The sequence below is a fragment of the Colossoma macropomum genome, unplaced genomic scaffold (assembly GCF_904425465.1).
Source record: "Colossoma macropomum unplaced genomic scaffold, Colossoma_macropomum, whole genome shotgun sequence".
NCBI classification, from domain to species: Eukaryota; Metazoa; Chordata; class Actinopteri; order Characiformes; family Serrasalmidae; genus Colossoma; species Colossoma macropomum.
In genome coordinates this window covers 889-23,932 of record NW_023495397.1, presented here as the reverse complement: position 1 = coordinate 23,932, position 23,044 = coordinate 889, and the positions used below count along the sequence as shown (strand labels likewise).

General features: G+C 40.0%; 2 protein-coding genes across 5 annotated transcripts; both read left to right on the top strand.

Annotated features, from left to right (window-relative positions):
• The first annotated feature begins 1,492 nt into the window (after positions 1 to 1,492).
• On the top strand, positions 1,493 to 9,305 carry LOC118802042 (zinc finger protein 501-like). The gene is made up of 3 exons (XM_036562497.1): positions 1,493 to 1,667; positions 2,470 to 3,774; positions 3,973 to 9,305. The coding sequence occupies exons 2-3, from the start codon at positions 2,600 to 2,602 to the stop codon at positions 3,983 to 3,985; spliced, it is 1,188 nt and encodes a 395-aa protein (XP_036418390.1). The 5' UTR covers positions 1,493 to 1,667; positions 2,470 to 2,599; the 3' UTR covers positions 3,986 to 9,305.
• Positions 9,306 to 15,274: 5,969 nt separating this feature from the next.
• On the top strand, positions 15,275 to 22,726 carry LOC118802043 (zinc finger protein 501-like). 4 transcript variants are annotated; one of them, XR_005006616.1, is made up of 4 exons: positions 15,275 to 15,508; positions 17,976 to 19,129; positions 19,317 to 19,392; positions 21,597 to 22,726. XR_005006616.1 is itself a non-coding variant. In XM_036562498.1 (3 exons), the coding sequence occupies exons 2-3, from the start codon at positions 18,099 to 18,101 to the stop codon at positions 19,327 to 19,329; spliced, it is 1,044 nt and encodes a 347-aa protein (XP_036418391.1). In that variant the 5' UTR covers positions 15,275 to 15,508; positions 17,976 to 18,098; the 3' UTR covers positions 19,330 to 19,692. The 4 variants fall into 4 exon arrangements, 1 of the variants encoding a protein (XP_036418391.1); XR_005006617.1 differs by having other exon boundaries at positions 17,980 to 19,129; positions 19,317 to 19,379; positions 21,597 to 22,725; XR_005006615.1 differs by having other exon boundaries at positions 19,317 to 19,379; positions 21,597 to 22,725.
• Positions 22,727 to 23,044: the final 318 nt, after the last annotated feature.

Genomic DNA, 23,044 nt, shown 5'->3' with positions numbered 1-23,044 from the left:
ACCTTCTGCCAGATGGCAGCAGTGAAAAAAGTCTGTGTGAGGGATGGATAGGGTCGTTCACGATGCTGGTGGCTTTCCGGATGCAGCGTGTGGTGTAGATGTCCGTGATGGAAAGGAGAGAGACCCCAATGATCTTCTCAGATGTCCTCACTAGCTTTAATTTTAATAATTAAAGACTGCGCTGTAGGGTATTGCGGTCTGATACATTGCAATTCCCAAACCAGGCGATGATGCAGCCACTCAGGATGCTCTCCACAGTCCCCCTGTAGAACATGGTGAGGATGAGAGGGGGGAGATGAGCTTTCTTCAGTCTCCGTAGGAGGCGTGCTGGGCTCTCTTGGCTATAGAGTTGGTGTTGAGGGACCAGGTGAGGTTCTCTGTGATGTGGACACCGAGGAACTTGGTGCTCTGGGCGATTTCCACAACAGAGCCAGTGATGTTATGTGGGGGGGTGGTCACCTCGCACTCTTCGGAAGTCAACAACCATCTCCTTAGTTTTGTCTGCATTCAGAGACAGGTTGTTGGTTCCGCACCAGTCTGTTAGTCGCTGCACCTCCTCTCTGTATGCTGACTCATCATTCTTGCTGATCAGACCCACCACAGTTGTGTCATCAGCAAACTTGATGATGTGATTTGAGCTGTGCTTTGCAGTACAGTCATTAGTCAGCAGGGTAAACAGCAGCAGACTAAGCACACAGCCCTGCGAGGGCGGCGGTGCTCAGTATGGTGGTGCTGGAGATGTTATTACCTACCCTGAATAACCGAGGTCTCTCAGTCAGGAAATCCAGGACCCAGTTACAGAGGGAGGCGTTCAGGCCCAGCAGGCTCAGTTTTCCAATCAGCTGCTGAGGGATGATGGTGTTGAATGCTGAACTGAAGTCTATGAACAGCATTCTGACATAAGTGTCTTTATTGTCCAGGTGGGTGAGAGCCAGGTGGAGTGTGGTGGACATGGCGTCATCTATTGAGCGGTTGGGGCAATATGCAAATTGCAGTGGGTCCAGTGAAGGAGGAAGCTGGTCTTTAATGTGCCTCATGACAAGCCTCTCAAAGCACTTCATGATGATTGGAGTGAGTGCAATGGGATGGTAGTCATTGAGGCAGGATCACAGGTCAAAACACAACAGATTTTTCACTTCGGAATGGAAATTTCAAAGGAGAACATTCTAGTTATAGCACTCTTGTCAGAAAAGCTGGTATTTCAATTTAGCATGTTTTCTTAATCTGTGATGACACGGTCATTTTATGATTCAGTACAGTATATATTACATATTTTTCCTTTATAATGGCTGTTACGCCCTGTTAAAGACACTGTAAGAGGGTTTTAGGTGAAACTGATGAATTTAAACAGTAATAGATGTCTTTCTGAAAGCGGTGTGCGAAAGTCTCACGCTGTGCTGAGCTGAGTTAAAACTCTCTTGTTAGATCTTAGGCTCTTATGAACTTCTAGCCAATCGTAGCGCAGGAGGAGGGGTTTGTCGGAATACGGGTGAGATTAGAAAAATAACGCTCCCTGATCCACAGTACGGACGTCGTTCCAGTGTGAGACCCCTGCAGTCCAGGTGAGGGCGCTAGTTCTATAACTATGGTTCTCAATAACGCGGAGAAGAAGAAACTCAAGACGCTTTGTGTTATTATATAGAGAAAGAGGAGCTGATCTGCTGAAGGTAAAGAGCTGTTTATCACGCTGTTTACACTGTGTTTATAACTCACTTTTACAGAAACTGGTTGAGAATTGCCCTCTTTTTGAAAAGTAAGACGTGAAATATGTGAGTGAACACAGAGCCAGCCTTCATTCAGACTGAGCTGAGCTGAGGAGGCTAATGCTGGCGCTTAGCTCTGTATTTCTGGGTCATAATAATGTTTTCTAGCTGGGTTGGAGAAGACCTTTTCTTTAATGAAGGTATTGAGCTGGTTTTGGAGTAGGGGATCTGCTGAAACATTTTTGACGCTTTGCTGTGAGGGTAGTAATGGCCTGGATTCCTCTCCAGATGGAGGAACTTTAAGGAGAATCCATTATCCATTAGCATCAACCCACCTCCAAACAAATAGCTCCTTGAGTGTGTGTAGGGCAGAATGTTAAAATAAATGTGTGTCTGTACTTCCATGACTGGCTCACACCGAGGCCCTTTGCTGATTGACCAGCTCAAAGTCTCCTTTGTTGGCAACACATTAAATAAAAGGAAGCTTAGATAACCACATTGGAAGGTCACATTTAGTTTGTAAGTAGGAATTTTTGCTTAATGTAGTGTTGAACTCACATGTATTAGTCCGAGACTGTTTTTTTTAATGAGGAACGAACACAACCTAGCTCTGTCTTGTGTAATGAGTGTACTTGTATTCTCATGTTTAGTCTCAAAGCTCTTCAGGTTGTCCAAGTTGGTCAGATGGGTTTGCAGAAGCAAACAAAGTTACAATGTTACATGAATTTGTCACTATATTTTGCGTTGACTTTTTTTTCTTTTCCAGAAAGGAATATTCTCCTGGTCCTATTGTCCATTTTCCCCTGCGGTTCTCATTTTCATCCACAAATGCCAACAAACACCACCAAAAGGAATATGTCACACTGATATAATTAGGAAATATTTAATGTAAAGATATGGTGTCCAGGAGATCCAGTACTCGGAAAACATCCTCTCCTGCTCTCTACACAAGCACACCTTGCCGACGAAGAAAGAAGATTAAAGATAAAGAACTTTACTTCTGCTCAGAGTGTGGAAAGAATTTTACTGTAGAAAATCAGCTCCAAAGACACCAACTCATTCATAGAAAAGAGAAACTGTATCACTGTTCAGAGTGTGGGAAAAGTTATTCTAGACAAACTCATCTCCAAACACACCAGCGCCTTCACACAGGAGAGAAACCGTATCACTGCTCAGAGTGTGGAAAGAGTTTTAGAGAAAGTGGTTCCCTCAAGAAACACCAGCGCATTCACACAGGAGAGAAACCGTATCACTGCTCAGAATGTGGGAGAAGTTTTTCAAGACAAAATCATCTCCAAACACATCAGCGCATTCACACAGGAGAGAAACCGTATTACTGCTCAGAGTGTGGCCAGAGTTTTAGAGAAAGTGGTTCCCTCAAGAAACACCAGCGCATTCACACAGGAGATAAACCGTATCACTGTTCAGAGTGTGGGAAGAGTTTTAGAGAAAGTGGTACCCTCAAGAAACACCAGCGCATTCACACTGGAGAGAAACCGTATAACTGCTCGGAGTGTGGACAGAGTTTTACTACACAGTGTCATCTTCAACGACACCAGCCTGTTCACACAGGAGAGAAACCATATCACTGCTCAGTGTGTGGGAGGAGTTTTTCTAGACAAAGTCATCTCCAAATACATCAGCGCATTCACACAGGAGAGAAACCGTATCACTGCTCAGACTGTGGACAGAGTTTTAGAGAAAGTGGTTCCCTCACAAAACATCAGCGCATTCACACAGGAGAGAAACCGTATCAGTGCTCAGAGTGTGGGAAGAGTTTTGCTGTACAGAGTACTCTGTTAACTCACCAGCGCCTTCATACTGGAGAGAAACCATATTACTGTTTTGAATGTGGACAGAGTTTTAGAGAAAGGAGTAACTTTATGAAACACCAGCGCATTCACACAGGGGAGAAACCGTATCACTGCTCAGAATGTGGAAGAAGTTTTAGAAGCAGTGGTACCCTCAAAATACACCGTCGTATTCACACAGGAGAGAAACCGTATCAGTGCTCAGAGTGTGGGAAGAATTTCAGACACTCAAATTTTAAGTTCCACAAATGCATTAAGAGGTATGTCAAATTAAAAAAAAGATGACTTGGGGCAAAAGAATTATTATTTATATATATATATTTTTATTTAGTCATTTTTAATATATAACTATTCTTTGTGTATTAGTGTTGTTAATGAGACACATAACATTAAATAGCATATGATGTCTAAAGAGAAGAATGTGTATCTTTATGGGCTTTTTTTTCTTCTCTCTGTAGACAGAAGATTTGAGAACTGAAGAAACCTGGTAGACCTTTCAACATCATAAGAGGGCAGTCTTGATAAACATCCAAGTGTCCACTAATGCACACAGTGTCTGACTCAACTCAGGAATAATAAAAATAAATCCAACAACTGGTAAGCTTACCGAGATGCAGTTTTCATGTTTCATCTTCTGAGAACCAAGAAGTAGAAAGCTGCAAGCGAGTACTTTAACCTGCGGTTCTGAGTAAGAAAAGGAACCTGATTGAAACATCCAACTGAACTATCTGCTGGATGGTCATTTCTATCATAATAGAGGGTATTCATGGGTTTGGTGGAATTTTAGTACAGCAAAACTTCCTCTTTGTTTTCCCTTGTTTAAAAGAAACGTCTGAGGGATTTGAGGAAATCATACTTCATACTCAAAGGGAAAATGGTACTTAAAGGGAAAAGATTAATATATTTATGCAACCAGGCACAGGTCCTTCAAGCGTTTCAAGCAGTCTACTTAGCAGTGATGTTGCTAGTCTTTTGAAGCATTTATAATTTCAAACAATCAGGTGGAGGTTCAATGGGCAGAGTCATACTGCCGTCTCTAGTGACTCATATGAATCGTCATCATTGTCTGGTGGAATTTCGTACTGCACAAACTCAAACCAGATTCTTTGTTGCTCAATAATGTCAAATATCTTAGCAGCGCAGCAATATAAACACCTGGCTAAAAATGGGACTAGACATTCAGACTTCAGTGAAAGGTGCAAAAGCCAACATCTGCCATGGTATAGCCGTGCATAAGTGACCTGCATATGTGTGAAGACCATTGTTGTGGAGGCATATATTGGGATTTTAGAGAGACATATGCTCTCGACGAGACGACAGCTTTTCTCGGAATGTATTAAGAGGAGAATCAGAAAATTATGACCATAGAATTTTGAGACTTCAAGCAATGGAAGCAGTTCCACTTTCAAAACTGCAATAAATTAGTATTGTTATTTCCCAAATGATTAAAGAGTGTAATTAAAACTAAGAGTGATGCCTCTGTCCTAACTTTTTATGAGTGTTTCAAGTATCAAAATCTACATTTGTTTATATTTACAAAAAATAATTGAGGTCGACTGTGAAAATATTGTAAGTCTTTTTGTGGTTTTGTCAGTTAACAAAATGTTTTCATTGAAATTTACAAAATGTCCCACCTTTTCCAGAACAGATGTTTGCATGTACACTTCTGAATGTTTCCTTTCAGTAATAATGATTGGTATATATGTATTTTATACATGCAGGACACATTTCAAGTATATTGTTTTATTCCAAAATGTATTTCGAACATTAAGCAAGTACTGTGACGGGCCTGTGCCATTACAGGTGGAGTTGTATGGTGTACCTGTGTGGTGTGCTTGTGGTGGGAGCTTCTCTTTTGTTTTGTTGTTTGTGTCCTGGGCATTGTGCTTCAGTTTATTTTGGAGTTATTTTGGCCAATTTTTTTTTGTCCTTGAGATTTTTTTACACCAGAACCTTAAATTTATTTCTTATTAAAATATTTTTTTCATTTATTCACTATTTGCTTTCCTTTTATTTGTCATGATGTTGAGCCAGTCATGACAAATGTGGGGGCTTGTCTGCTTTTTTTTGTTGTTGTTAGGATTTTTTTTTCTCCTCTCTTTTTTGAGTAGTTGGAGGCATGCAGTGTTTTGTTTTGGGTTTTTGTGTTAGCTGATTTTGCTTGTTGTTTAGTTTGGTCTGGTGCAGGCTTTTGTTGGGGTGAGCCTATTTTGGACTTTTGCGTGGTACCGTGGATCCTTTGGATCCTGCTGTTGTTTGGTGAGTACTCTGCAGGGGTGGGTTGGTTTGGGTTGTAGTTCCCTTTGACTGGTTTAGTGGAGTGTCTGTGTTTGGGCACTCTGTTTTGTTTGGGGGGTGGGTTTTGGTTTTCTTTTTGGCCCTTTTTATTTTTGTACCACTTCTGGGCTGAGGGCGTCGCCATAGTGGTTGGGTTTTGTGGCTCTGGCCAGAAGACTTCTGTCCTGCTGGTATTTGGGTGCTTAAAATGACTCAGCTCTTGGAAGGAGTACGAAGACTAGGTTGGGCTTAGATAGTTTTGGTTTAATAGTTAGGGGGAACTGCAATTGCGGTTGCCTCCCCTCCTGTTTGAGTTGTTTGTTTGCTGACTCTGCTTTGTGTTGGCTATAGCTTCTGTTAGTCAGTTTGTTCAGTCACCCTCTGAGGACTTATTGGATCAGTTTTCTAAGGATCAGCTGTTAGAAGTTGCTAGTTATGATGTTGGGTTATCAATTGCTGATAAGTGGATGAAGGGGTAAACTGAAATCTGCATTGGTAGAAAAGGGTGTTTTGAAGACTTTACCTGTTTCTCCTAGTGCCTCATCTTTGCCACGTTCTTTGACTTTTGAACAGCGTAAAGAGTTGATATTGTTGGAAAGTGCGGCTAAGGAAAAGATTATTCAAATCCAGTTAGAGGTGGAGAAGTAGATTGAGTTGTCTAGGCATCAGTTGGAGCAGAAGTGACTTGAAGCGATACCGTTTGGATTTGGTCAAGGCTGGCAGGCTTTCAGATACTGGATTTTCAGCTGGTCCTGTTGAGTTACCTGGTTTTGATGTAGTTAAGTATCTTTAGTTGCTGGCTAGGTTTGATGAGAGGGGATGTTGAAAGGTTTTTTTCACTGTTTGAGCGTCTGGCTAGCGCAAGGGCATGGCGTGATGTAGAGCGCACCATGTTGTTACAGTGTGTGTTTACTGGTAAGGCTCAGGAAGCTTATTCTGCGCTCAGTGCAGAGAATGCAGCAGATTATCAGGTGGTTAAGACTGCCGTTTTACAAGCTTATGAATTGATTCCAGAGGCGTACAGGCAAAAATGTAGGTTTTGGCGGAAAGGGGAGAGGCAAACACGTAGAATTTGCGAGGAGTATTTCATTACATTTTAATCGCTGATGTACAGCATCAGGTGTTAAGACTTTAGATGATCTGAAAGATTTAACTGTACTGGAACAATTTCAAAATTCTGTTTTTGATTGCCTTGCTATCTATATAAACGAGTGTAAAGTCAAGACTGCATATGATGCTGCAATTTTGGCAGATGAATTTTGTTTTGATTAATAAGACCTTGTTTAGCACTGTAGGGGATCAGTTGTGTCGTTTCCCTAAGGATAGAAATCTTGAGAATGTATGCTGTTACTGTCATGCCAGTGGTCACTGGAAAAACGAATGTCCTGTTTTGAGGACGAAGATGGAGAGCACTCCTTCCAAGGCTTCTAGGAGTGCTCCTGGCCCTGTGAAACCTGTTGGCTTGATAGCTGCTGCTCTTTCTGTGATTGGGCCTGTTACTGGGAAGTCCTTTGATTCTATGTGTTTGCCATTTGTGATGGACAGACGTGTCCATTTAGTGGATTCTACCCAGGCGGTCCCTATTAGATTTTTGAGAGATACTGGGGCATCAGAGTCTTTTATATTAGAATCTGTGTTCCCTTTTTCTTCTGAGTCCTATATGGACAGTGATGTTTTGATTAGGGGAATTGGACTGAATGTTTTGTCTGTTGCTTTACATAGGGTTGTTTTAAAGTCTGATCTGGTCCAGGGAGAGGTGCAATGTGTTTGGCGAGGTGTTCTTCCATCTTTGGTTGTGTCTTCCACACCGGTCACTTGAACGGATGATTTGGAGGAGAATGTTTCACCTGAGATATTTGTCTTGTGCGGTGACACGTGCCATGGGTAAAATTTCCCCAACCAAGGATCCTTCATACCTACTAGGAATTTCAGAGGGTAAAATATTTGAAATTCCCTAATGCCTCTCTGTTTCACCTGAAGTGTTGGTTAGAGAGCAACGTGCTGATCCTTCTTTAGGTGACTTATTTGATAAAGTCCTGCCTGCCTCTGTTATTAAAGATCTGCCTTCAGGTTACTTTTTGGAAGATAGCCTGTTGTTGAGAAAATGGGTTCCACACGGCATTCATTTTGTGGGAGACTCTATTTTTCAAATTGTAGTGCCAAATTGTAGTGTTCTGCAGACCACTCATGATGTGTCCGGACATTTGGGGGTTAGAAAGACCTAGAATGGAATACTGCAGCAATTTTTTTGGCCAAAACTAAAAAAGGATTAGCCAGTTAACTGGTAAGCCTAATCAAACACTGAAACCTGCTCCCCTTTACCCTATTCCTGCTATTAGCCAACCATTTGAGCATCTGATAGTGGATTGTGTGGGCCCTTTACCCAAGTCCAAAGCAGGAAGTATTTATCTTCTGACTATGATGTGTCAAGCCACACGATATCCTGCAGCTTATCTGCTTTGTTCTATTACTGCAAAGTCTGTGGTTAAAGCTTTGACTTAGTTCATTTTAATTTTTGGATTCCTTTGAGTCATTCAGTCTGACCAAGGGTCTAATTTTACTGCTAGTTTGTTTAGCCAGGTATTAAACATAACTGGGCTACTGCATACCATGCCCAGAGCCAGGGAGCCTTAGAAAGAAAAAAAAATTACATTGGAATGCATAAAGTCAGGAACAGAGCCAGTGACTGATTGGTCAAGAAGTCAAGAAAACAGCAATTTGCTGGTCCCTGTACTGTGGTGAGGCAGACATCTTATTTGACCCAGGTGATTTGTGTTTTACTAGGCCAGTTAAAAAATTTGGAAGCTTTGCATAATTTGGATAGCATGCTGGGCATTTGCCTGCCTTGCAGCATTCAGAGTTGATTAAACTGATCAGTTAATATGGGTCACTGTTTCCAGATACCCCCACTTGCACAAATCTTATTGAGCATGATATCGATGTGGGTGATGCAGCCCCTATTCGGCAGCTGTACTACCGTGTCTCTCTGGATAAGAGAAGACAATTGGAGAAGGAAGGTGATTACATGCTTAAGAACAAAATAGCAGAGCCTTCATTTTCCAGCTAGGCCTCTCCATGCCTTTTGGTAAATAAGCTTGATGGTTCTTTTAGGTTTTGTACTGATTATCTGAAGCTGAATGCAGTGACTAAGCCTGATTCATTCGTCTCTGCTTTCATTACACCATTTGGTTAATATTCTTAGAGGGTTATGAGTTTTGGATTGCAAAATGCTCCTGCTACATTTTAGCATCTAATGAATCATGTTTCTGGTTTAGAGGGTTGTGCTGTATATTTGGATGATGATGTGGTATTTAGTAATACCTGGGATGCCCTCCTTCTCCATATAAGGGCACTGTTTGATTGATTTACATTACAGGCCTGTGCCATTACAGGTGGAGTTGTTGTGGGTGGGGCTGAAGGCCTTATCAAGACCACTACTTACACCTGTGTGGTGTGCTTGTGGTGGAAGCTTCTCTTTTGTTGTGTTGTTTGTGTCCCGGCAGTAGGCCAGTTTTCTTTTGTTCATTTGGGCATTATGCTTCAGTCTAATTCGTTTATTTTGGGGTTATTTTGGCCTATTTTTTGTCCTTGAGATTTTTGCACCAGAACCTTAAATTTATTTCTTATTAAAATCATTTTTTCATTTATTCACTGTGTTCCTCCCTTTTATTTGTCATGATGTTGAGCCAGTCATGATAGTACATTAAGCAAAAACCCCTTCCTTGGCATTTTTAATCACTTTCAAATGTATTATATAAAAACACTTTACCTGTATTTGTTTTCCATACATGTAAAACATGCATGTTTGTGTTTTAAATCATATTTATGTAAATTCATAACTGTTGCAGTAAATAAAAGGGCATTAGCAAGTCAGTGTGAATCTGAATCTGAACTCATTGAAACTGATGGAGAGTTTAAACCTAAAGACATGTTTTACTCCAAACATTTTAGGTGTAACTGATGGATTTAAACAGTAATAGACATTTTTCTGAAAGCAATAGTGTTAAAGTGTCTGCTGTGCTGGACTGGGATAAACTCCCCTGTTAGATCTTTGGTTTCTAACTGCTGTAGATCCTCCGATGCTGGTTGCTCCGGTACAGAGAGCTGATTCTCAATCAGCAGACTTCCCTTCATGTACCCCAATTGTAGCGCAGGAGGCAGGGTTTGTCGGAGTACAGGTGGGATTCGAAAAAACATGGACTTTCATACTGCCTTCTCTCATACTTAGTTTCTGATCACATATATTAATTTAATTTAGATATACACAATAATTTGTCTTGTATTTTTTTTTACTTTTTTAAATCCATAATTTATGATGGATTAATTTTGTTATTCTTTATTTTTTTTTTATATTAGTACACTTGCATGATTGATTTCTGATCGTTTGCTTTGTTCTGTTTTCCTGATATAAACTAGCTGCAAAGATCCATTTTTCATGATATCTTTAGTGTCATTTTACAGTAAATTCATTGCACGAAGCAGTGGTTATCAACCCTGGTCATGGAGATCTGTCTTTTTGCAAAGTCTAGTTCCAACCCCAGTGTGCCACACCTGCTCAAGCTCACTGACATCTTCAGAAGATCATGATGGGAAGGACCAGATTTCTTACTGTTAGGTTAGGCAAGGTGAATGCAGTATGTCAAATGCAGCTTGGAACTAAACCCTGCAGGAAAGCAGATCTCAAAAGTCAAAGTCAGTTTTGTCATTTCTCCTCATTACAGATTTGTTGAGAGAGGTACAAAATGTAGTGTTTTAAGGACACGGTGTGACATTAAACATACAACAGCAGCAGGCAGACCATAAATACTAGTGTTGCACTGATATACATACTGGCACCTAAACGCACTATCACTGTCAGTGATGGGGATACCGATACCTGTGACTGACACCACAAAGCAATTTCTGATGCGTGTATGCATATGCGCTAGTAGACAGAACTTAACACATCAGTGGTGTGGGACGACAAGCAGCAGTAAAAAAGCTCATGGCAGAATCTGTAACAGCAGTTTTTGATGTTCAGAACACGCTAACGGATCCACTTACCTAAACAGCTGAGGTGCTTCTTTCAGTAATCACTCGTCTGCCGCTGTGTGGTCGGAAGGAACTGTCTATATACTGTTTAATTCTGTTTTTAACTGTTTTGCACAAAGAAGATATGTTACGTTTACTGTTAAAGGTGGTTCTTATTACTAATTATGCAATTGCTAATAAGGCAGTGCACAGGTATTGGGCCATAGCAGCCATTCTGGCCAGAGAGTCCTCATCCTCCACCATGAACATGCCTTCTCCAGGCCCATCTCCCCACCCTTGTGAACCTGGCCTGTGGCCAGGAGAGAAATGAGGGGGCTCGTGATCAGGTGTGGGCCAGGGACATGATGGGAGGAGGTGGGTCTCCAACCACCTCAGCTCATCCAGCAGAATGCAGCGGGGAGAGAGAGAGAGGGAGACAACAGGTCCAGGTGGACGGGGGCAGGGGTTTACATTTACAGTATTTAGCAGACGCTCTTATCCAGAGCGACTTACAAAAAGTGCTTTGTCTATCCAGAGAAACTATCTTTGCTAGTTACCAATAGGTTAGAGAGAAAGCCAGTCCTGAGCTCAGATACTGCTAGAATCAGAGTCATTGTTGATACTTAGAGAAAAAGGAACAGAGTTAAACACAGAACAGATCGAGATTTCACCATTGCCCTCAAGTAGGGAGGGGCTGGTCCATTTTTGGCTTTGTAGGCAAGCATAAGAGTTTTAAATCTGATGCGTGCAGCTACAGGAAGCCAGTGAAGGCAGCGCAGCAGTGGGGTGACGTGGCTGAACTTGGGGAGATTGAAGACAAGCCGTGCTGCTGCATTCTGGATGAGTTGCAGAGGCTTGATGGCCTGCATTGGAAGACCAGGATTGAGTTGCAGTAGTCAAGCCTTGAGATGACAAGAGACTGCACTAGCACCTGGGTGGCCTCTCAATTGAGAAAGGGTCAGATCCTCTGGATGTTGTGCAGGAGAAATCTACATGACCGAGTTAGGTTCACAGTGTGAGTCGAGAACGATAACCGGCTATGCAGAACCACACCAAGACTTCTTGCCTCTACAGATGGGACAATCAGAGAGTTCTCGGTTGAGATGGTAAGATCATGATGAGGACCTGTAGTTGCAGGGATGAATAGCAGCTCAGTCTTGCTAGGATTGAGCTTCAGGTGGTGAGCTGACATCCATGAAGAGATGTCAGACAGACATTCCGAGATCCAACTGGAAACCTGTGTGTCAGAGGGTTTCCACTGTGCCTTGCTCCTTGGCCTCCAGTGAGGGAAGCTTTGCATCCACAAGGGTCCGGAGGTAGTAAGCCAGCCGTGACAGAGGTATGTCGACCTCCCCAGGCCCTAAAAACCCACTCCATGCTGACTTCGTCCTCATCCAAGTCCTCAGGGAGCAGACAGCAGCAGAGTTTCTTCCTCCAGTGGTGCAGTTGTTGCTCATTCCACGAGGAAGTCCATTTTGTTGTCAAGTGTGCAAACGCTGGCTGAACATATCAAGGGTACAGCCAGTCTGGAGGGGTTAGCTTTTAGCCTAGCTTGGACTCCAACTGCATTTGTGCTTCGGCTTGCATCGACCACTGTGCCTCCTTCCCTGGCGGGGTCACTAAGGTGAGGCCGCTGTGAATGGGCCTGGTATCTGAAGAAGCCCAGCTTTATTTAACTCCTCCCCTGACTTTGCTCAGAGTGTGGAAAGAGTTTTGCTGTACAGAGTAATCTCTGAATGCACCAGTGCATTCACACAGGAGAGAAACTGCATCACTGCTTAAGAGTGTGAAAAGAGTTTTACCTTACAGAATATCTCCAAATACACCAGCGAATTCACACAGGAGAGAAACCATATTACTGTTCAGAATATGGACAGAATTTTAGAAACAAAACACACCAGCGCATTCACACAGGAGAGAAACCTTATCACTGTTCAGAGTGTGGGAAGAGTTTTACCTTCCAGAGTAATTTCCAAACACATCAACGCATTCACACGGGAAAGAAACCATATCCATAAGTATTGTACATTTATTTTTTAGTTTTCCCTAATTTTTTTCTTTTTTCCCAGAAAAACCTTAGCCTTTTGTGTGCATCACGGTCACCACTTCTGTAGACCTATTCCTTTAATTTCTACAGGAGCTACCAGAGTAGACCTTAAAGATATATTCAGCTTGTCTATCATTTATTTGAGCTGTGGTCCATCATGTGGCACACTGCTCAGTGGATTTTAGTTTAGAAGATTATCTAAGACATCTGACACCGTATGGTGAAAGAATCAAACATCAAATTTAGGTCCAGAGTATGATTAAACTAGTGGATGTGACCTAAAACATGCTGAAAAACACCAACAGAGTATAATATTGATATTACACTGTCCTTAAAGGATCACCTTCCATCTCCATATGAATATTAGTCATCCATGATTACAGCTTTGTCCAGGCTGGAAAGAAACTCTGAAAATTCTTTTAGAAACTATGATTGGCCAAGATATATACATGCATTTTCTTTTCTAGATGTACTAACATCAGAAATATGTAGCGTAGCAAGAAAAAGAGAAACATACACTATTGTGCTTTCATAGGGGACCTATTATGCTTTTCTTGTTTTTTCCTTTTCCTTTAGTGTGTTATATTTTTTCGTGCATGTAAATGATTTGCAAAGTCAAAAAAAGTGCCAAAAGTATTCGAGAACTCCAAAATTTCATCACAGGATCTGCAAGTAGTTTTTGCCAGTGTGGATGTTGGAGTACATGTATTTACCATTAGAACGAGACTGCACAAATTTGACTTACATAGGAGGCATACCAGGAGGAAGCATTTGCTGCCTTAAAAAGATTATGACTAGACTATGAATATGAGTGCTTGAGGAGAATGTGAAACTGTCTGTCATATGATGCCCCCTTTAAAGTCAGTTTGTAAAATGTCTGCCCTGCTAGAGCTGCCCTAGCCAACTGTGTACTTATTGTTACTGTGGACTGGATGACAAGAAGCAACAGTACCTCAGTGGTGGAATGATGTACATGGTGGTGGAATACATGTCTACCATACAGCCCAAATTCTGTTTGAGTATCTCCTAATTTTACATTCTGAAACAGCCACACCTTGGAGAATCTTTTTTTTTCTGGGTAGATGTCTCAGAAATCTTTCTTGGCTTGGTATCTACAGAACAGCTAGTTTCACACTTCTTTCTCAGTCTTTGAAAAGTACTGAATCACTTTTTCACAACTCTTTATAACCCTTTGCTTATTTACAGTGTTTACTTTTTTCTCACAGACCCTATAACAGATTTTTGCAATCCTCATTGTTTAGTATCCTGTAAATTTACACCACAGTCACTACACAGGTTCAGCTTCTTCACCTTCACAATGATCTCAGTGTACCTGAGAGGGTATTTACAGGCCCAACATACAACGTAAAGTTTATACACAATGAAATTTATGGACACTTCTGACTGTAATTTCAGTGGTTATTATAGTTAATACCTGTAAATTTCAGTGATGATCAATAGCTTTATTTTATTAAAGCAAGAATGTTTTGTATGATCACTAATTTTCAAAGAACAGATGTTACGTTCCCCTCAGATGTAGCTAGGGGTGGAGGGAAAATAACATGGCATGTGATGGAGATGGAAGGGAAGGACACAAGTACACAGTAGTGGCGTTTGCAATCAAGTCTTTAGTTTGCTTCTCACTTGCAAAAGTGTCTGATACAGGAACAATATATTTGCAAGGAAAGAGGGTTAATATAATAAACTGAGCTGAATGCATATAGATTAAAAGAAAAGGAGTTAACTAACCAACAAGTATGCAAGAACACTGACTAAGGGGACCCAACCAACCGCAAGGGTGGACGGAGGATGGTGCCAACAGAATTCAGAGTGCAATTTGTTTATGATACACCAATTCCTTCCCAATTGAAATTGCTCCACTAATGAGCACTTTAAAAATAATACATAACAAGAATATTTTTTTAAAACTGTTATTTGTTTATATTGTAATCTGTTTATTGAATGTATTAACATCATCTTTATTCCATTATTTTATTTCATAAATGTGTGAATTCATAACTTTTTCAGTAAATAAATGGGCATCAGTGAGTCAATGTGAATTTGAATCTGAACTCACTGAACTGCCCAGGGAAATGGTTTCCAATAGAGACCACTAGTTTCCTGTAGAACAGCTTTAGATCCCATTAGAAAATCATCAAATGCATTTAGAATCAGCCACTGGTCACTTGTTAAACCATTGGGATCCTTTATACTGTAATATCAACCTTTAAAAAGACAAAACACATTACAAAACCATCAAGAACCAACAGAAACACAAAGGTTTCTGTGTTATTTTACCTGGTTGCTCCGGCAACGAGAGCCGTTTCTCAACCAGCCAGTCAGTGGACTGCTCTCCTGAACTTCTAGCCAATCGTAACGCAGGAGGCGGGGTTTGTCGGAATACGGGTGGAGTTAAAAAAATAACGCTCCAGATCCACAGTGACGACGTCGTTGCTGTGTGAGTCCCCTGCAGTCCAGTTGGAAGCGCTAGTTCTGTAACTGTGGTTCTCTGAAGAAGAAGAAGAGCAAAAAGAGCAGATCTGTGTTATTAAACAGAAGAACAGCAGCTGATCTGCTGAAGGCAAAGAGCTGTTTTTCATTTTTTTTTCCACTGTTTACACTGTTTTTACTGAAACTTTTGGAGAAATATTCTCTTTTTGGTAAGTAAAAAGTAAAAGTGTGAAATGTTTGGGCTAACTCAGAAACTGCCTTTACCCAGACAGAGCTGTGGAGGAGGCTAATGTTAGCTTAGCTGTGATTTTGGGTGATAATGATGTTTTTCTAGTTGGGTTGGAGAAGGTCAGAGATGTGTAGAAGACACTGGTAACATTCATTCAATTACACGTAAGAAAGAGTGTTGTGTTGGTTCAGCTCCTGTTCTGCTTCATTGTTTCTCACACATCTCACTTTTTGGAGATTTTATTTTAGAGGAATTTAAGAAAAGTACCCAGTTCCTACTTCTTGAGTCATTATTTCGTTGAAATGTAAATGGGTTTAAATTTGGGAGAGGGGGTCACTGATTCAGTTTGGGTGGGGGCGTTGGTTAAGTGTGAATAGGGGTGGTGTTGAGTTTAGGTGGATGTCACTGGTTCAGCTTGGGTAAGGGGATTGTCAGTGAACAGCTAATGGATTTAGTACTAGGAGAGGATTTAGCAGTTTGTATTTTTTTAATGGTTTTGCTCTATAGTATGTGATCAAAGGCCTTCAAAAGAGCAGAGTCTTTAAATGTAGCCACATACTGTCTATTATTACCTTCCTTTATCCTTTTTACATGGTTATAGCCTTGATAGCCATAGATTCAACTTTTCAAATGCAGCAAGAGTGACAGGCATGTGAGGGGTCCTCTATGAAATTGCCCCACCATATTCCATATCCTAGAAGAATACAGGTTTTGAGGTTGGAGAGCCAAGAGCCAATGAGTTTCTCTGCAAATCATGCAGTTTGCTGTATCTTAGGTTTGATGAGCAACAATCCACAACCAACCCAGACAGAGGTGGTGCTGGTCCTTTTTCATAGCTGTTGTGGTGTATCTGTCCCATTTAAGGTTCTACTGCTGAATTTGAAGGACTTTAGTTTGCTAACTAATGCAGGGTATATCCAGTGAGAAAGTGGGTAGGACTTTTTTTACAATGATCATCTCTAAGATCACTTTTTGTATTTTAAAAAGAGTGATGTCATTTGTATGCTCAGCCAATATTTCTTTTCCTAATCTTCTTCTGAGAAAATGGCTGACGATGTTCAGTGGTAGCGATAGGAAAGGGTGGGGGGGGCGGAAGATTTTTGCTTTTGACTTTTTGAATAAAAGATGTTTAGTTGTTTTGCTCAGAAATGAAATATAAAATGAGTCGATTTGCTCAAAGCAGAACCAGGACTTGCTTTTACATTTCCCAAAGGTTCATCTTTGGCCTTTTTTCCTGAAACTAAACCGTTATTGCAGAGCTGAGATGACAGATTGTCATGATTTTTATCAGCAAAAATAGCAAAAAAATAGCAACGCTGTTCAGGAAAAACAAATCAAACTTACAAATAAAAAAGTCTCACCATTCCATTCGATTGGGTCAGCTTGCAATCAGTCAATAGTTAGAGTCGCGTAACTACGTCCCTGCATGGAATGAAAAAATAATTATTCTTGGTATCCAAGATTCCACCTTAGGTTTTGTATTTCGTTAAGAATGATTTTTACGAAGTTTATTTAAGAAGCAAAATACTTGTTTCCATTTTTTCTAGTTCCATTTTTACTAGTTTGGAGCCCAACTCCTCACCCAAGCTAATTTTAAAATGGCTGCATTTTATCTCTCAAAAATGAAAATCAAGTTCCCTTTCATATGGCATGTCCAAACTCTTTAAGAAAGGAATCAAGTAGTGAGACATTAGACTTGATCCAGTGCATACTATCCCAAATCAAGAGATTGGAAAGTTTCAGTTTGATGAGACGCTTTGATCATTTCAGGTTGGAGATGAAGTTCTTTTTATTGCCTTTGTAAGGTTCAGATTTTTTAGTTTTCCATATATGACTAAGTCAATGTTGAGTGACACAAATGGTTCAAAAGACCCCAGATGAGGAAGAAAGTGTCATGTTTGTCATGTAAACATGCTTAACTTCATACAAGTTTAACTTTATGTTTAGACTTTCTTTTTAACTTGAGAAAAAAAAATCAAAGTCGTGACTTAGTTGCTGTATGGTAGCCAGTGAAGGAATGTACTGCTGTGTAATCTGTTTAGTGCTGTGTAATGTCATTATATACAGTAGTGTGTCTGTACTGTGATTGTATTTAGAACATTCTGTTCTGCCTATTTTGTTTATACCACACCAGCTGGTAATAATTTGGGATAATAGCTAGTTCATCAAATGCACACTTCACATAAAAGTTCAGCTTTCTTTTAAAGATGCAAATAGGACAAAAAATGATCGCTTACATATGACAGAGAGCTTCATTTTAGACAGCTGCACTAGCAATAAACAGAACTAACTCTTACAACATGCTTGTTAGGTTTTAAGGTTGAAAAGACATTCATAGAAATAAGAATATTATTTATTGCATATAAAAAAACACTGCTACTGAGATGTTTGATTTTTGACTATTCTGTTGCACTGGCATTTAAGTTTTTTCCCTTGTTTTCTTCCAGAAAGGATTGACCTCCTATGGCAAGTTTTATCCTGCTTCTAGTGTCCACTTTCTTACATAGTTGTAATTTACCTGCTGAAATACATCAAAGAAGCGCAACCCAACTGACAACATCATATTGCTGATGTTAGAAAAGATTATATGTGAGGATATGGTGTCCAGAAGCTCCAGGGCTCGTAAAACATCCTCTGCTGCTCTCAGGACAAAGTCATCTCACAGACGAACACGAAAGATTGAAAACAAAAAAGGAACACACCACTGTTCACAGTGTGGAAAGAGTTTTACTTTAAAGACAGATCTCCAAAGACATGAGCGCATTCACACTGGAGAGAAACCCTTTCCCTGCTCAGAGTGTGGAAAGAGTTTTAGTTTAAAGTGTCATCTCCAAAGACACCAACTCATTCATACGGATGAGAAACCGTATCACTGCTCAGAGTGTGGAAAGCGTTTTAATACAAAGAATAATCTCGAAGTACACCAGCGCATTCACTCAAGAGAACAACTGTGTTACTGTTCAGAGTGTGGAAAAAGTTTTACTACACAGAGTCATCTCCAAGCACACCAGCGCATTCATACAGGAGAGAAACCGTATCACTGCTTAGATTGTGGAAAGAGTTTTACTCAGAGTAGTACTCTTCAAGTACACCAGCGCATTCACACAGGTGAAAAACCCTATCATTGCTCAGAGTGTGGAAAGAGTTTTGGTAGAAAATCACATCTCCAAATACACCAGCGCTTTCACACAGGAGAGAAACCATTTTACTGTTCAGAGTGTGGAAAGAGCTTTACTTTACTGAGTCACCTCCAACGGCACCAGCTTATTCACACAGGAGTGAAACCCTATCACTGCTCAGAGTGTGGAAGGAGTTTTACTCAACAAAATAATCTCCTATCACACCAGCGCACTCACACAGGAGAGAAGCTGTATCATTGCTCAGAGTGTGAAAAGAGTTATACGGAAAAAGGTACCCTCAAGAAACACCAACGCATTCATACAGGAGAGAAACCATATCATTGTGCAGAGTGTGGACAAAGTTTTAGAGAAAGTCGTGCCCTCAAGAAACACCAACGTATTCATACAGGAGAAAAAACTAATCACTGCTCAGAGTGTGGGAAACGCTTCAGAAATTCCAAAACACATAAATGCATTAAGAGGTAAAAATGTGCATATCAAATTTAAAATGATTTTGATTAATTTTTTTAATATGCTTCTGAAGATCACAATTGTATTGTTTAATAAGTGTCTTTTCAATGTCACCTTGATTGGGAAGACTCTGTGTTGGTTGAATGAAGAGAAAATGTATATCTTTATGATTTGTATGTTTTTCTCTGCCCTGTGTAGAGAGGAGATTTGAGCACTGAAGAGACTTGGTCGATCTGTTACCGTCTTTGTAAGAAGGCATTTGTAAGTATTCGAAGTAAGCATTTCAAGTTTATTCTTAAGTATTCCTTTAATGTTACATAAGTTGAACAAAGTTTAAAGTGGTATTTAAATGTATTTTAAAGCTAGATTATTATTACATTTTGCCTTGAATATCAAATTTTGGTCACACTTTATTTGGATGGTCCCTTGTAGATGATCAACGGCTACTTAAATTATTAACAGCGGAAGATGGTTCCAGAGAGTGCCAGTCAACGTTTTAGGTTATGTAGAAGGAGACCTTTTTTTTATTAACTGTTGTGATGACAGAGGTCATGAAACAAGCTGGTACAACACATTAAGCCAGGAAGTGACTGTAGAGGTCTGCGAGGATAACGTATAGTCCAGTGCCTGAGTGTTGTATGTTAGACAAGATCAAAGCTGGCCACTTTCCTGATTTTCTTTAGTATACAGCTGACTTGATGTTTGCTAATTATAGAGGGTGGTGAGGAATATACCATGTGTGTTGTGTCCATGTTACCAGGCTGTGGGCAGGAAAAGAAAGATACAATTTTCTCAATCATAAAAGGTATTAATCTTGTTTGGGAGTGGGGGATTAGCAGCAACATTTGAGGCTTTGGCTTGTCATAAGTAATGCGCTGGAGTCCCATACAGGTGAGGGAATTCTATTTGAATTTTTCATCTTTGACTGCCTTGTTAAGGGCATACTTGGCCTTTTGTGTGCAGCAGTGTCACCATTTCTGTAGACCTATTCCTTGCATTTCTTCAGGAGCTACCTCATCCAGAGTAGACTAGAAGATATGTTCAGCTTGTCTATCATTTATTTGAGCTGTGATCTATCATATGGCACACTGCTCAGTGGATTTCAGTTCAGAAGATTATCTAAGACTCTAACACTGTATATGGTGAAAGAATCAAAGCTCAAATTTAGGTTTATGGTATAATTAAACTAGTGGATGCGACCTAAAACATGCTGAAAAACACCAACAGAGTATAATATTGATATAACGCTGCCCTTAAAGGATCACTTTCCATCTCCATATGAATGTCAGTCATCTACGATTACAGCTTTGTGCAGGCTGGAAAGAAACTCTAAAAATTCTTTTAGAAACTGCAAGCTGGCCAAGGTTATTTTTGTATTGTAACCAATACACATGCATTTTCTATTTAAAACTAAAAGTTCAAAAGACCTGAACTGGTACAAAGTTTTTCAGTGATGCCAAATTTCACATCATAGATGGTAGCAACACCTCCATCTCATCCATGAGCATTATGAGTGAAGTGGACCTGAAATAAGGTAGACTTGCCACAGTCGTGTAGATATTTAAGAAGATTAAAGAGTAAACTCCTTTTCCTGTATTTCTGATGTTTGACCATGAATGTCATTACATGAATCATCTACAAGTAGAGGAAATTTGAAGCCACTGCCAGCATGTTCAGGCCAACCAGCCTCTGGAAATTTAACCCAAGAGCAGACCATACGATGCTAAAAGTATTCAAGAACTCCAAAATTTCATCACAGGATCTGCAAGTAGTTTTGCCACTGTGGATGTTGGAGTACATGCATTTACCATTAGAACGAGACTGCACAAATTTGACGTACATAGGAGGCGCACCAGGAGGAACCATTTGCTTTCTTAAAAAGACACAGGGTCTATGACTAGACTATGAATTCTCTTTCAGGAGAGTGCTTGAGAAGAACGTGACTGTCTGTTATAAGATGCCCGCTTTAAAGTCAGTTTGTCAAATGTTCTGTCCTGCTAGAGCTGCCCTAGCCAACTGTGGACTTATTGTACCTGTGGACTGGATGACAAGAAGCAACAGTAGCTCAAGATCACAGAATGAAACCACTCAGTGCTAAAGCGTGTAGACTGAGCACTTGGGCAACTGTAATGGCAAAACATATTAAAGTCCAAATTGATGTTTTTAGAATAAGATCTGGATGTTCACATATTGTTAACTATGTATTGAAGATTGGGGGATGTTAAGGCAATACACCCAGTACAGTCAGGAGCAAGTTAGGAAGCAAATGATCCTCAGTTGGCTGTCACTGAAGGATGAAGACACGTCATTCACACTTACTCTCTGAAGGTTCATGATGTTTCACTGATGGTTTATTACGTACCTTCTCAAAGCTCAATGTTGGCAGTTTTTTATGACATTATTATGTTTGTGACATCTGCTGTATATTTGTGACTATGCTGTTAAATCTCTTTCTTTTTCTCTGTTTTGCTATTTTAGGTGCTTCTGTGTTATGTATGAATTTACAGCCTGTGCGGTCCTCTTGATTTCATCACATTGGTCTTGACCCGGTGTTGATGGGGAGAGCAAAAGAGAAGAATTAGTAAAGCAACAAGTTACTGGGTGTTAGTGCTAGAAACCTCTTCCCAGTGGCCTTCACATGTGTTGATTATGAAATACTTTTACTGTCTACTTCAACTATGGTACATGAGGTGGAATATGAGACTTGAAACTGTTTTCTTTGGAATTTGTCTTTGTTTATTGTTGTGGAGTTAGGAATGGTTTTGGATTTTTGGTTTATTTTGTTTATTTGAAAGCTAAGTTAGGTCATTTATGGAGGAAAGTTTGTGTTTGCTTTGGGTTATCTGCCAAATACCGATACTGGGCATGCCTTGACACTATAGAATCATGCTTGCTGTGACCATAAAGTAGACAATACACAATATCAATAAACCTGTCTTTCATTGTGTGTTAACCAGGAGTAGGACTAGTTTTCCTTTGAGGGGTTTAACTGCTTGCCAGTGCTATTTAATATTTGTCATACTACCTTCGTTCAGTTTGTTTATCTTTTATGAGCTGTTGTCTTTCTTTGTGTATGTCTTGCATTGCATTTTTATTACCAATTGCTTTACTATTAAATTTGAATGTATTACCCATTGTGTGCATGTCTTGTCTCACATGTACTTTACTAAATTTGAATGAATTTGTTCACTGTTTGTGTTGACCATCAAGTGTATTTCATTCTGAGACTACTTCATCCTGTTGGCCATCATGTCAGTATTTAGGCATTTAGCAGAATCTTTTTATGTCACCTCAACGTTGCTAGAACAATCCTCTAATTTCTACACTGCTTTAAATTAAAGATTTTCTTTAATGTTTTGACTGATAGGATTGATGGCAAAACTAGCATCATGTAGTAATGAGGTGTAACATTAGGTGTCTGGGCCATAGGTCGGGTCTGACACACACCATCTCACCCATAAAAGCATAAAAAAATAAACAGAAAGCCCAACAGCACGTGCCCAAACACCACTACACAGCACCAGTAGGTAACCCAAGTTGAAATTGGTAGCAACAACACTTACATAAAAATAAGAAGTTAATTTTAAAAACGAATAATGTTCCTCAAAAGAGAACTTTAGAACTATTTAGTAAGACAGTAACATTTGTCCTGCTGCAGCTTTGAGATGAGCACAGTGAAATTACATTAAGCATAAAAGCAGACAATAGCTTTAAAATATTAATGTGTTTCCAAGTGATGGTAAATGTGAGGTACTTCAGAATGTCTTTCCTTTAGCTTTTAACTGAAATTGAAAATACTAATATAAAATTGTGAAAGTCCTCATGAGTCAGTCTACCCATAATAACTATTATAGAAACAGTACATAAGAACAAGCCTTTCTCCATAAGAACCACAGGCTCTTTCAAGTGCCTTACATGTGCAGCGC